General features: G+C 40.1%; 2 protein-coding genes across 5 annotated transcripts; both read right to left on the bottom strand.

The window, feature by feature from the left end:
• Nucleotides 1–585: 585 nt before the first annotated feature.
• LOC133925283 (putative threonine aspartase) lies at nt 586–4,763 on the bottom strand. Of its 4 annotated transcripts, none has more exons than XM_062371193.1 (11): nt 4,496–4,763; nt 4,020–4,070; nt 3,639–3,759; nt 3,422–3,506; nt 2,935–3,016; nt 2,727–2,856; nt 1,774–1,931; nt 1,390–1,553; nt 948–1,248; nt 729–864; nt 586–642 (listed from the first exon to the last, which is right to left on the bottom strand). In XM_062371193.1, exons 1-10 carry the CDS (start codon nt 4,703–4,705, stop codon nt 772–774), a joined length of 1,395 nt encoding a protein of 464 aa, XP_062227177.1. In that variant the 5' UTR covers nt 4,706–4,763; the 3' UTR covers nt 586–642; nt 729–771. The 4 variants fall into 4 exon arrangements, with proteins under 4 accessions (XP_062227177.1, XP_062227178.1, XP_062227176.1 ...); XM_062371194.1 differs by having other exon boundaries at nt 586–864; nt 948–1,049; nt 1,128–1,248; XM_062371192.1 differs by having other exon boundaries at nt 586–864.
• Nucleotides 4,764–9,463: 4,700 nt separating this feature from the next.
• LOC133925280 (phosphomannomutase) lies at nt 9,464–12,378 on the bottom strand. Its single transcript, XM_062371190.1, has 11 exons — nt 12,073–12,378; nt 11,922–11,966; nt 11,766–11,832; nt 11,594–11,670; nt 11,296–11,331; nt 11,148–11,203; nt 10,967–11,066; nt 10,781–10,876; nt 10,612–10,701; nt 10,320–10,371; nt 9,464–9,768 (listed from the first exon to the last, which is right to left on the bottom strand). The coding sequence occupies exons 1-11, from the start codon at nt 12,145–12,147 to the stop codon at nt 9,713–9,715; spliced, it is 750 nt and encodes a 249-aa protein (XP_062227174.1). The 5' UTR covers nt 12,148–12,378; the 3' UTR covers nt 9,464–9,712.
• Between the last annotated feature and the right edge of the window lie 1,658 nt (nt 12,379–14,036).

Here is a 14,036-nt window from a genome sequence, read left to right as displayed (position 1 = left end):
GAGAGTGCCATCACCACATTCTTTTCAAGCGTTTGATTTTATATCCAGTGATCATAAGTATACAGTAAAATCCAACAATAGTATATTACTCCCATATTCCGGAAGTTGTTGCTCCCTGATCACTTCACCAGCGACTGCTAATCGCGCTCAACCTTCATTCACCGAGGCCCCGCACAAGGTGAAGCACAAGATTCTTCTATTTCTGCTGTAGACTCGCAGGTCACCGTATATGATGGGTGCTTATAATGCCTGTAAGCGTCTGTGAACCTACAGAGCTGCAACCTTAATTGTTGGCAACACCGGTCTACTAATTCCTCATAAATCTAGCCGAGTCTGGCGCATGGTCTTCTGTTGCTCGGTAGTGGTGGCCGCTTGTCGGTACGGTAGACAGGAGTATGGATTGCTGTACCTGCTCAAACGTTCAACCTGTTGACGTGCTCACTCTAACGATCAGAGGAAAATCCTCGCATACAAAAACCTTGTTCCACCGGAACAAGGAAAGGAACGACAAACGACGAGAATTTGGCCTGGTTCCGAGAAATCACCAGCTCGGAGCACAGGTTCTTAATGTTCTGTTCCGTGTGCTTCCGAAATAAAGTGATTACAACGAAAATTGAAAGTTGCGTACAATGATTTGTTTAACTGTTAACAGAACGGAAATGCCTTTTAGATAAAAAAAGAGGAGGAAAGAAAAGAAAAAGGAATGGAAACGAAACCAATGAGATTACCAACGCTGCAAGTGCAAAGGCACCGACAGAAACCAACGCGTTCTCATTGTTCAGATGATTTTGTACCAAACTTGATACGAGTAGCAAAATGGTTGTCCGCATAGGATGCTCCTTCTGATCTTCTAAGCATCGAAACCTACAAAATATATCAAGATTTGCCGCATGGAACCACTGATCCAAATAGTCAAATGATAACATTTTTCCCAGAGTGTAAACTACCTTTGGATTATTCATGTTGCTTCCGAAATAACCAACACCAAATGATGGGGAAGAGTAGGCAGCAACAAGCTCAGCGGCTTCCAGTATAGACAAATCCCCTCCCTGCCAAACATACATGGAACTCACAGCGGAGGGGTTACTCATCCAAAAAATGAAGGAGATTGGATTGCAAATAATCACCTTTAGAACATCTGCCTGAACTAGCAACAACCCAGCGCCTGTATCATGTGACATCTCGCTACTGCTTTGAACCACAGAGCGGAGAACTTTAGTACAGGCAGAAGCAGGGCCGGACTGTGACCTGACAATATATGTATTCAGACTTAGTCACAAAATAACATATGATGCTGACAACTAAGATAGTTCTTTAGTCCTACTGGCATATTGAACAGATGTAAAAAAGCAAAATTATATATATAAAAGTTCAAAGAAATGAACATACAATGACGATGAGATGCAACATTCACGGGCAGCAAATCCTCTAATCAAGTGTTCTCCAGCTCCAGTTGTACAACAAGCAACATTGAATGGTGTGCCAAAGGGACCTTTGGATGAAGCCCAGCACCCAGAGCCATACATAGCGGCCAACCCAACCCGGCCATCTACCTGCTAAGACATCAATGTGCTTTTCTTAATGCCTGTGGGACAATGAGAATTATATGCAACTGGCAGAGTAACATAAAGTTGACTGAGAAACCACGCTCACTTATCCAAAATAATACAAAATAAATTAAAATGAAAAGAACTTTCAAGGAACAACCATTTTAAGCGTCCTATTAGAGGTAAACTTTGGACAAGTAACTGATGAGAAAAAAGGCCAACAGACCTTCAGCGCAATGCCACCACTAGATGCACCTGATGCTACATTTCCGTAGCTATCTACACAAATAACGCCAACAGTATCCATTACGCAGTCTTCATTGTCTATCATGAATGACTGTGTGAATTTCTTCTTTACATCAACAATATTCTCGGCTGCAGTGCCTATAATGAAATGGGCAGAGGTGAGGTGGACTGGTGGAGCATAAAGACTTTATAGTGCTGAATATATAGTCCAAACACCACCATTGGTACCAATGCACAAAACAAGTGCAAGGATGTACCAGTAGTGCCACATTCCTAAGAATCTGAGCAGTATAACTGAACATTTGAGAATTGAAATAAATATCATCGAAAGCGATCAAGTCCAAATGAAAGTAGTGTATAGCATTCTAGGGATGATTTAACACATGTCTGAACTAAAGTCAAACCAATCACTACACTTGCCTCTATGATCCTTCAGCTACACAACATGAGATGGTTTGTTGTGTAGACATCTGTTGGATATTGTGTTCAACTGTTCATTGCAAAGTTGACAATTACATATGCAGCATAAAATCTCTTAATAGACCTAGTGAAAAGCAGTAGAACCAGTCTGGTGCATGACTGTAGCACCTTCACAAGAATAAATTGAATAGCAGTTGTGCTACGACTAGATCCTCAACAAAATCATATTTCAAGTGAAACTTATTGACTATTGCTGGAGGCGAACTGTAAATCATGGATAATGAATGCAAGAAAATACCTAGTAAAATAGCATTTGGCATCAACAAAACAGAAGTATAATATAGGGGCATGCTCTCAGTCTCAAACTACCAGACAGTCATTCAATATCATTATGCTAAGGTAACAAAGTTAAATATACAAGTTCAAGATACTTGAACTTACACAAGGTACTCATCAAGAAAACTTTAAAGTACAACTGGAATAAAACCAATAGCAAGTTAACATGGACGGAACCTGGTGCTTCCAACTGTACTGAGTCATGTTCTGAACCGGAAGCAGTGCCATGCTTCAATAATTCCTTGATATTAGCAAGCAATGATGTGTATTTCACCCACTGTGATCTTGCATTCTCAGTCACCAACCACTGTTTGAGAACGTAAATGTTCCAGCCAATTAGGGATGCACAATTGGATTAGACAACACAAAATGAGAAGGGACTCACACTATTAGCCTCCGGTGTAGATCCAAGCATATCCATTCCTTTAGATTTTGCCCATTGATGTGCTCCTTCACCAACCAAAAACCTAAAACAAGGAATGATTCAGCTATTAAAAAAATAGAGCTAAGATGGGTGAAAAGTTAGAAGCAAACAAATAAATTCAACACACATGAGTGCAGTATAGATTGGCATCCATGGAATATGAAGAAAGAGTGGCAATGATGCATTGCCCATTGATCAGTATACAGCATGAGATGAAATTGTAAAGGGAACTTTGTATGAAAAAGGTTCAATGGATAAAAGCAATTGTTTGCATTACAAACATTACATATTTAAAGATGATATGAAATTCATGCAACTCTGAAGAACATGGCACTATCCAATCATTTGAGTGACACAAGTGAACATAACAGATGGGCAAATATTTACTGAAAATAAATTAATTCTGAGAAGGCAAAAGGTGGAGAAGATGCTTGACTTTTATGCTTACATGGGGGGTATCCGACCAAGCAACGACGATCCTATCACTTGTTCCTTTGCCAAGTGCAAAGCAACTTGGATTGGATTCTTTACACCTGATCTACAAGAAACATAAAGTATGGTCAGAGCTGGGGTCAAAGTTCACAGAACAAACATGTTAGCCTTAAGCACTAATGTTCGTGTCATACTTATTTATCGACCTCCATGTTCTAAATTATTACAAATACCTTGAATAGCTCCAACAGCTCCAAAAGAACCAGTATTTCCATCCATGATACTTGCATCGCATTCCACATGACCACTCTCAGTCAAATTTGAACCACGACCAGCATTTGTGATGGGATCATCCTAGTAAGTCAGAGATGAGAATAAGCAGATTCAGACACCTTTTGCTTAGAATAAGTAGTCTGAATATACCAGTAAACCTTTAATGTAGCTAAACTACAATATGCGAAGATAAGCCAAAAAACTTGGAAATTGGAAATAAACAACACATATCACGGGAATATAGCAATACTCTATATCTTGCTCCGAATTTTAACAGGATTAATCACATATAGGCGCTCAACTGTACAACCACACTAAGTCATAAATGTAGCAATACGCACCTCCAACACTCCAATGGCAGCTGCAACCGCATCAAGGCTTGTGCCACTGCCCTGCAAATATACAAAACATTAGGAATCCACTACTGCAAACCTACAAGGATGCCTCTGAAGGGTGCATTTCCACATGATCAGAATATCACATCACACTATCACAGTGCACATAATGCAAACTTCAACGGTCCAGCATAAATGTAAAGCTACAGAGATAAAATCAGACACCTATAAATCCCGGTATTTATAGGACTGAGAACAAATAAGTCATGGTTGACTCAATTATGTCATGTTCATAATACACCAAGTCCCTCTAAACAAAAAGGGTCAGTGTATTCCCATTAAACCCTATGTCCCTATCTATTCCACAATCCCAATCACCGGCTAAAATCCAAGCCGCACGCCATGCCAAACCATGACAATAAACAAGAGGAGGGGGAGACTGGAGAGTGGAGCGTGAAGGGGTTAGGATTCAAGGATCGGACCTCGCGAAGGACGGCCGCGGCGGCAAGGCAAGCGCGCTTCATGGCTCGGCGGTACGCCTTCTCGTTCGCCGGTGCGTGAAAGCCGGCGCCCACGTGCAGCGCCACGAAGAACCTGCGGCTGGCACTCCTTGAAGCGCTCGGGTTTTCCTCCCCGGCGCCGACGTCGCTGTCAACCGCGGCCATCTCGCTCTCGCCGCCGCCGGTGGCCATGTGCGAATGGGGATGGGGACGAGCACGAGCAAAGTTTTAAAATTATGGACTGGTGCTCCTGTAGAGTTAACATTTTGCACTTCAAATTTCCAAGAAAAGAAGGGGTGACCTCAGAAAAGAATGTATGGTGTTTTTTCACTTTGACCCCCTTTAAAAATCTATTAGTAAACGGGTGCTCACGTCTTACACTAGAAAGGATACTGGATATCTCCGCTTGTACAGATGGGTCTCTCTCTGATTCTCTGTCTCTCAACTATTGAATTGCGTAACTACTTTTCTAGAGTGTAACCAACATAAATAAACATTTTTTATTAGCATACATAAATAAACCTAGTGATCTGATATTCCGATATGAAAAATGGACTGGCATAGCTTAGGTTTTTTTTTAAAACGAAAATAGCTTAGGATAGATATGTCTGAGAACGATTTTCACATTAATCCGAACAGGAATCATTTAACGAAAATAGCTTGGGATAGATATGTCTGAAAACGTGACATCTTTGTTGATTTCTTGGTGACTAATTGATTTTTGTCTAAAGTTACCACAACTCACAAATTCACTTTCAAGTAAAAGGAAATTGGATCTTCTATGTATCATTTTCAATGTAGATATGGATTGTTAATTTCTAATAGGTATCTCACTCACTAGTAAATGTCATCAAGTAAATAATAACATTTGCAATCTGTTGATATGAAGTGCTCATTTCTAGTAAGACTGTTCCTAACAATATTCCCTTCATTTCGTTCTCTTTCTGATTCCCTTCCTCATTTTTATTCCTTTTATTTCCTCTCATCTTCAACAGCTTCCCTTCGAAAGGAATCGCGAAGGGAAATAAGAGAGAATCCCGTGCGGGAGGGAATGACCCTGGGAATCCCTTCGCGACGGGAACCGCGAAGGGAATCCGTTGGAGCGCTGAAGGGAACAAAAATCCCGTCGTGAAAGGATTTTAGCCCCTGAAGGAAAACCGTTGGACACAGTCTAAATGCACCACACACATAGCACTTTTAGTAAGTGTACCCTACACATTAGTAGATGAGTAGCATGCGCAGAGTGTGTCTCATAAGTAGCTGCTCCTCTCATTTGGCACAATTGTAGATATGCATTGCTCATTTCTATCAAGTGCATCTCATACATATCTAAATGGCATCAAATAGGTACATAGTATGATTCTACAGCCATTTGAAGCGAGCTAAAGAAGTTGAGTAAATATATGGGCCGTGTTTTCGTGCCATCGAGAATTCTTTTGAAGTCATATAGAGAGGAAATTGTCAACTTTCTAAAAGGAACTAATGGTGAAATGGCAAGCGATTGCGAGTAGCACGAGAATAATCATGCAGTGCACAGCTAGTATGAACATGGCTAGACTAACTTAGTAAAAATAATGTGTTTGGTGTGACAGCTCACACGGTCACAAACATGGCACCAGTTGACCAATAGTCCAATCCAATTGTGTTGGTGTTAGAAAATAAGGTACATTTAAATTTAATTTAATCTATAACTAATTCATGAGTAAACTGATATGATGATATCATCAAAGTATAATCTAAATATGTGTAAAAAACGTAAAATATGATTAGATCTACTATACTCAAAATTAGGAATCGTAGGAAATAAAGTACAAGTAATATGGTTTTTACGTAGTAGTCCTGCGTTGTGGAGTTTACTGAAGATGCTTGTTGCACTGTATTGACGGCACGATTGATTCTGCTGATGACGTATCGAATTTGTTGACAATGACAGCGAGCAGCGTCCAAGCAACTAGGAAGATAAAACGTGGTGAAGAACTTGGCAGTCACGTGAAGCGCTTTCTAAAAACCTTATTCGCACTCTTCCGGTGCAAAATCTCAAGAGTGAGAGTTTCGGAGACCTACTTTCCCGTTTGCTGGTCCACGGCGACGCCGGGATAGAATAAACTACAACGGCAGCACAACTGAGAGAGAAAGAGGCAAAAGCTTAACTCTTATATGGACTCATGTAATGAGAGTGTTTCTAATTTTAAGGCTACTCTCAATTAGCAGTCTATGTTATACGTGTGTCCAATGAGGTAAGGGTCCATGCATATATATAGGGAAAAACTCCCTAGCTCTACCTCCATTAGCAACTTGAGCATATTTCTTCAGGAATATTTATCCATCAGTCCACCAATATCCAAATGATATTGGGCAATCATATACATCAAAACACTTATAGTCAGTTCATATATTGGGTTGACGATAAAAAGATATTGAACCCAAAGTTCTATATCTTAATGTGATCAAAGCACTCGTGTATCTTGCAAATTGTAATAGACCTGATATTACATTTTCAGATAACTTGCTAGCTTAAATAGCGCAGGTCCTATAACACTATTAGGCGGGAGCCAAAGAGAATATCCACATATATCTTTATGACACCAAAGATCTAAATTTTTTTATCAGAAAATCAAGATATCACTATAGTGGGATATACATATACTAGCTATATAACATATCCTCATAAATACCAGATCACAGACTCATTTCATGGTGATATAGCCTTCATAGAAACCATCAAAACATATTCCAGTAGCTACTTTCACCTATCATTCTGTAACATCACATACATATGTATAGCTTCGTAGAATGATAAACCGCATACAAATATCATATGATATTGGTTCCATTAAATCACCAACTATTATCTATAAAGATAATTTTGTATGTATTACTTAAATACAAACAGGTTACATAAAGAGCAATATAATCAAACATACTGTCTCTAAATATTCTATCCTCATAATGAAGAGATAGAAATCTTGCAAACTAAATCATGTGATAACTTTGCTAATTAATTTACTAAGTCCTTATCAACTTTCACATTCAAAAATTCATGAATTTTATATACGGCGATTACAAGATTTGCAAGTTTCAGAGGAGTTCATTCCTGATTAATAATCCGTTCATATTATATTGTACTTTTTTCTTTATGATTTCTCATATAGGGTTTTTAATGATGCAATATCTACACAAGATCATATGCCATATCTCTTATTTTATCCTTTCGGGGTTTTTAAAAGAGGTATAAAAGGCATATTTATTGTTCTCTAAACTCGCTTATGGATTTTTTTAAAAGATTTTCTCATATGAGTTTACAAAGAGACAATAATTAATATATGTTGTATTCTTTTCTCCTTGTTTTTCACTGGATTTAAAGGAGTTTTAACAGCATATCACTATTATTACTCCTATTTTCTCAAAAGGTTTTTCGGAGATTTTAATACGATCCATATATCATAATTATTATTCTCTATGCTCACCAAAATAAGTTTTTCCTATTTAGGTTTCTCATATGAGCTCTAATGAAGCAGTAAACAATATATGTCATATGATTTTTTTCTTAAATTTTCACATTGGTTTTTAAATGAGTTTAATGACATATCAGCATATTATTTTCTCCTTATATTTTTTCATAGGGTTTGGAGGAGTTTTCAACGAGATGTTTACAAATTAGGGATAATTTATTAGGGGAAATGTTGTAAATAAATATGCTCAATTATCATGTAATTAGATTTATAACTGTATTAGGCAGTTAATCCTTAGAAAGGTACCTGTCGGAGTGATTGACTTCCCAGCTGGTGCAATTCCCATCTGATCACTTCCTATATATTATAAACACTTCTTATTAATGAATACATGATTTCATTTTTATCTACTCTCTACGTGTTCTATTTTCTACTCACAATAGCAAGCAGCAGCTAGCAACGGCCAAAACTGCAAGGACACCAAGTCAAGCTTCGTTTGTTGGAGTATCTTGCAACCATCATCAGAATAAAAATTCACCAATCGAGTGCACCAACCAAGCTTCATGTGTAATCATGTCCCATGCTCGTCAGGAACGATTAATTTACGGGAAACATTTCTTTGTGCATTATTTAGGAACACACAGGCAAAGACACCTACCAAAGATGTATCTCTGACTGACAACTGAGCTCAACACGACAACGCCATCCATCTTCTGTCTCTGTAAACGTCGATCGTTCCATGAGGGTGCTCTCAGCTGACGGTTGATCGGGTCAGGCATTTCGTCCGAAGGCTGCATGTAATGGAGCCGAGTTTCCGTGCCCCCACTCGTACGTGGTCATCTGCCCCGCGATGCCTATGAGCTCTGCCGTCGGAGGGATGTTAATTTTTAACTTTTTCCTGAAAAATGTTAAAGACTATTTAAACAGCTGACTTCTAATCTTAGCTTTTAATAGTTTTTGGCTTATTGAAGTAACGGTTGTGACTAGATTCTAACCGACTTTTCTAGCTTTTAAGTATACTGAGAAACTAAAAAATTATTATAAAAACTAACAACTATAATTCAACAACCACAGTCACATTCTCAGCTAATAAGAAGCTTTAATATCGCAACTTATCTTAAGGGACCTGAAACCGAAGTCCTCCATGCGGTTAGGGAAGCTGCTAATCTAGGAATGATGAGGGTGATATTTGAGACGGACTGCCAGACTGCAGAATCAGCCACGCCACGTCAGCTCGATTCGATCCTCCCGAAAGACAATGCGGGCAGGGGAAGTCTCAATTCTCTCCTGGGAGCCCGCGGCAGAGGGAAAGGCCGGCGAATGTGCCGAGGGCGGCTGCCACGCCGTGACAACGGCGCACTCATACAGGGCATCTCGTTGACGAGAGGAGGGCCACCATGGCCCGCAAAAATCCCTGTCTGTGATTAACGGTGAAGTTATTCCCTTGATTTGTGAGCAGGAAGATTGAAAGTAAATTTAAAGAAGGAACATGATCCAATTTGCACGGTAACCGTTTTATTAACTCGTTCATTTTATAAAAATATAAATACAGATGTATACATACAAGCTGAAATTCGTAAATATGGAGCAGTACAATCCGTTTGAACTTGGAAGCAAAATGATGGCATGTAACCGTTATGAAAAATGTAGAACGAAAATTAATACAATGAAAGATCTATAGGCCGTTATTTTAAATTAGGACACACGGTAAATTTAAAGTAAAATAAATGGCGAAATAGGCTGGAGATCACTTCGACATGAAGAGAGATCTGCATTGCTGTGCTGTGTCATCGGGACTGGTAACTGCAAATAAAAATGATCCAATCAGCATGGTAATGACAGCAACGGTGAGCGAATGTCAATTGTGGTGAAACTACTATAACGACGACAAAGGTATATCCTTTAAAAAACGATGACAAAGGTATAATTTCCATCAGCATTCAGCAACATTAAGCTCTGTGGCCAAAATTTCATATGTCACATGTCAATAATATGAAAAAGTGCCCAGAAGCACAGGTATCAACAATCACTATTCACTAGGCCAAATAGCAAGTGACCAGTAACTAATCATTTTGTGCTAGTCGCATCTTGTATGCTTTGAGTATTGTTAAGATTTCTTGACGCAGAGAGAGAGAGAGAGAGAGAGAGAGAGAGAGAGTATTGCTAAGCTTATTCACATCCAAGGTGAATAGCCTGCTGACATGTGATTTTGTACTGATGTTCCATTTTTCCTATTTCTTTTTATTTACTAAGAAGCACTAAAAAAATCCCCTTAAACTATGTCCACTTTTGTCAGGTGATATTGCGAATCCATAAGAATAAGAATATTTGCTTTTGCCATACAATCAGCATACCTGTATGACCAATTGTTCTGTCAGATTCAAAAATCTCGTGATCATTGCCACCCTGTTCAATGGAAAAGAAGAACTAGTCAGACAAATTACCAAACATTGGCCATGTTATAATTAAGCTGGTGCCCACCAGACAGAAAATGAAACAATAACTTAAAAACATGTACCAGTGGCTTGCAAAAGAACACATATACCGAAACGAATGATTTTGGGGGTCCGAAGAAGAAACTACTTATCCACACAAACAAAGTAAATACTTTAATAGATTAAAACACCAATAAAGCAGATATATCACCTTGTAAGTCTTATCCCCAAAGAAATGGATTTCTTGAAATTCCTCAAGATATCTCAAGCAATAAGTTTTGTCCCAGCCGTGGGGAAATACCTGAAATTTCAGTGTGGCAGTAGTAAATAACATGAATCCAATTATTTCCACAAAACGTGTACAAGTCTAGGAGACTCACGTCAAAACTAATCTGCCCTCCAATAGAAAATGTCAAATTCAAGTGTGCAAACTTTTCACGAAGCACTGACACCATTTTAGGCCGAATGTTATGCACCTGCAAGAAATCACTCGTTTCAATCTCATGTATTTGAATGGTACCTCCCCCCTCCGACTAGAAAAACTAACTTTTAGTTGATGATTATACCTTATCGTACTTCTCAAATTCATCACGTTCTTCTTGACTACAGTTTCTCCCTATAGGAGATACATTAATCATTCCACTTCGGAATTCTATGAACGTACCCCTGAGAAAACAATCAGTAGTGGTCAGTAAGGACTAACAAGATAGTGCAAATCAGAATTATTTAACTGAGTTCTTCACTGACCTTTTAATTGGAATATCCAAGTCAGCAATGTAATGAAGAGTGAAGTTAATGAATTCCTGGAAAGAACATATATCATCTTTAGTAAGGCCCAAAATTCAATCAATGGAAGCAGTGCAGGAACGTGTGAATACACTACACATAGGCTCACCTTCAGCTTGTCTTCTCCAAGAAATGATTTCAAACTCTGCAGAGTGGAAAACATTAGGTTCCAGCATATACAAAGAGCCTATAGAAATCTATAATTTTAGTAGACAACCAGGCAATCAGTGACTTAATTTTGCTTTGCCTGGTCAGTGTTAGCTCATTCAGGCATTCAACAAAGGAAACGAAGAGTCTCTACTAATATTTAGTGGAAACTAAATTCTTGATGATCTCAAAATGAGTTTTCAGATATTGACCAATGCACATATGTTCCGACAGTATACATAAGGCACCTAGAGACCTACTTGAGTTCCGATTAGTTGGCCGTTCTTGTGCGCAACCAGGCCATTTTCAGAGAAGCAGTAATCGTAATCAGTAATAACTGCAAAGGAAATATCAAACCAATTACTCAAAACCTTGCAGGGTTCACAACCGATGCAACGTCGTTTGAAGAACTTGAGTTTGCAGGTTCCAGACCTGATTTGCCGAGCTGCTCAGTAATCTTCACCAGATCGGATCCGCCCACCACGCCGACAGTCACATGCTGCTCCCAAAATCAAAACAACATCGTAATTCTATCGCGTACCATGAACAGCAGCAGCCGGAAGAGGTGGAGAGATCTCAATTTATCACCTCGCGCAGCTGCTTCATGAACTCCAGCATCTCCGGCGTCACCACCTGCCCAATGAAAGAAGAAGAGGAAGAGGAACAAGATTATAAGATTAGATCCGCACAAGAGTGCGTGACTGGAAACAGAAACGGAGGACAAGGCAAGTCGCGGCACCTTGCGCGGCGCTGTGAGGGTGCCGTCGACGTCGAAGAGCGCGAGGACTCCCGCATCCCTCCTCGCCGCCGCCATTGCCTACGTTGCCCTCCCGCTCCCGCCTCCCCAACGAGTACGAGCAGAAGAAGACGGAGCAGCGCTCCTCGCGACGTTCGTGTAATGATGACACCGCGGAGCGAAGAAGGCGTGGGTTCCAATAGTCAGCTTGGCGGCGCGGATCTAGATGCGCGACGCCTCGCTTCGCGTGTGGAGTCGTCGCGCGCAAGGAGGGAGGGAGGGAGGCGTCGTGGGAGGGCGAGGGAGGAGGCGCCGTCCCACGTGAGACTGGATTGCCGTGAGGAGGGCCGTGCCAGGAAGTGGGCCTCTGTTCCAAGGCCGTCTGCCATGGTGGGCCCAGCTTGGCTCGAGAATACGTTTTCGTGGTTGTGAGGCGGCCTCTTACTGACATCTTCCATGAAGCCGTGTCATACGGTATGAGGCGTATTAGATCTCGAGCATGCACATTTTGATTGAGCGAGTGCCTGCCGGAATCCATTTGGATTGAAAACTAACACACAAGAATTGGACCACAACATGGGTTTAAATTGCAGCTGTGCAAGATTAAAAACTCATGAGCGACACAGGTATAAGAAGAAGGTGCCGGTTCTTCAATTTCAGAACGTACAGGAAGTCTTGCGTGAGACGACGGATTGTCAAGATTACCACAAGTTTGATGGAAGCACCTCAGTTGATTTTGCTCCGCTCATTTGGGAAATGTGGGTGCCCCTGTGAATAATTTTTTTCTGTCTGACTCTTCATCCAGCGCCCCGCGTCTACACGGCGTACCATCTACTGCGTTGAGGTTGGCCAAATTCATATTTGTACCTTCTGTGTATACGTAACCTAGAGACCATTGATCACCTATTTCGTGAATGTCCTTAGACCAAGCTCAAGAGATTCCCTTCACGGTCAGATTCCCGTTGTGAAAGGATTCCCGTTCACTTCAGCGCTCCCAACGGTTTCCCTTCACGATTCCCTTCACGACGGGATTCCCAGAGTCATTCCCTTCAAGACGGGATTCTCTCTCCTTTCCCTTCATGATTCCCTTCGTAGGGAAACTGTTGGAGATGAGAGGAAATAAAGTGAATGAGAACAGGGAAGGGAATCAAGAAGGAAATGAGAACAAAGAAGGGAATGTTTCTTCAAAAAAAATTCGAGGGTCTTTGTATCTTGTCTGTTTTTTTCTCCTTCTAATGAATAAATAAGCAGTTCTCCTCCTTTTGGTAAAAAAAAAATGTCATGTCACTACATTAAGAAGAAATGAAACAGATAAAACAACACAACTATAATCGACTACTGCATCTTAGTTGCTGCAGGAAGCAATGGTCTTCCAATGCTGCGTGATGCAAGTCGCACTTTGCGTTGAAGCGGATGTGCCTCAACACTTACAAGTTACGTCTTTCCCTGTTGAGTGTGTTTGGTGCACAGTCAGCCAATGGATTATTTACGGTGTTGCAGCGGCGAGATTATTATCAATGTAAATGGGTTTATATGAAAGGAACCACTCGGAGCAGTTTAATGATAATTGCATGAGATTCTTATTCAGATTGCAGCTGTGTTTTATTCTATAAATTTCTGAAAATGTATCAAACTGAAAATAATCATATTATAATTGAATGCTAGACCAAGTGTATTCGTTATGTTTGCATAGTTTTGATGGTTGTGAAAATTGTGAGTTGAATGTGATTGCCAAAGGAAATTTGTGGTAATCTTGATTAAGTTTTTTCGAGAATCAGAACCATCGTGACCGAATTCTGAGTGTGCTGTGAAAAAAGGGGAGCCAGGCAATCGCTGACCACAGAGGAATTAAGAGAAGAAATACCAAAGGCTTGAGCAATAATGTACATATCAGATTATCCAAATATGTAATGCAATATTGACACTTCTACCATCCAAATAATATATAGGCACAATCTAGACACAAA

The sequence above is a fragment of the Phragmites australis genome, chromosome 7 (genome assembly GCF_958298935.1).
Source record: "Phragmites australis chromosome 7, lpPhrAust1.1, whole genome shotgun sequence".
In the NCBI taxonomy this organism is placed as follows: domain Eukaryota; kingdom Viridiplantae; phylum Streptophyta; class Magnoliopsida; order Poales; family Poaceae; genus Phragmites; species Phragmites australis.
This window is presented reverse-complemented; position numbering and strand designations above follow the sequence as displayed.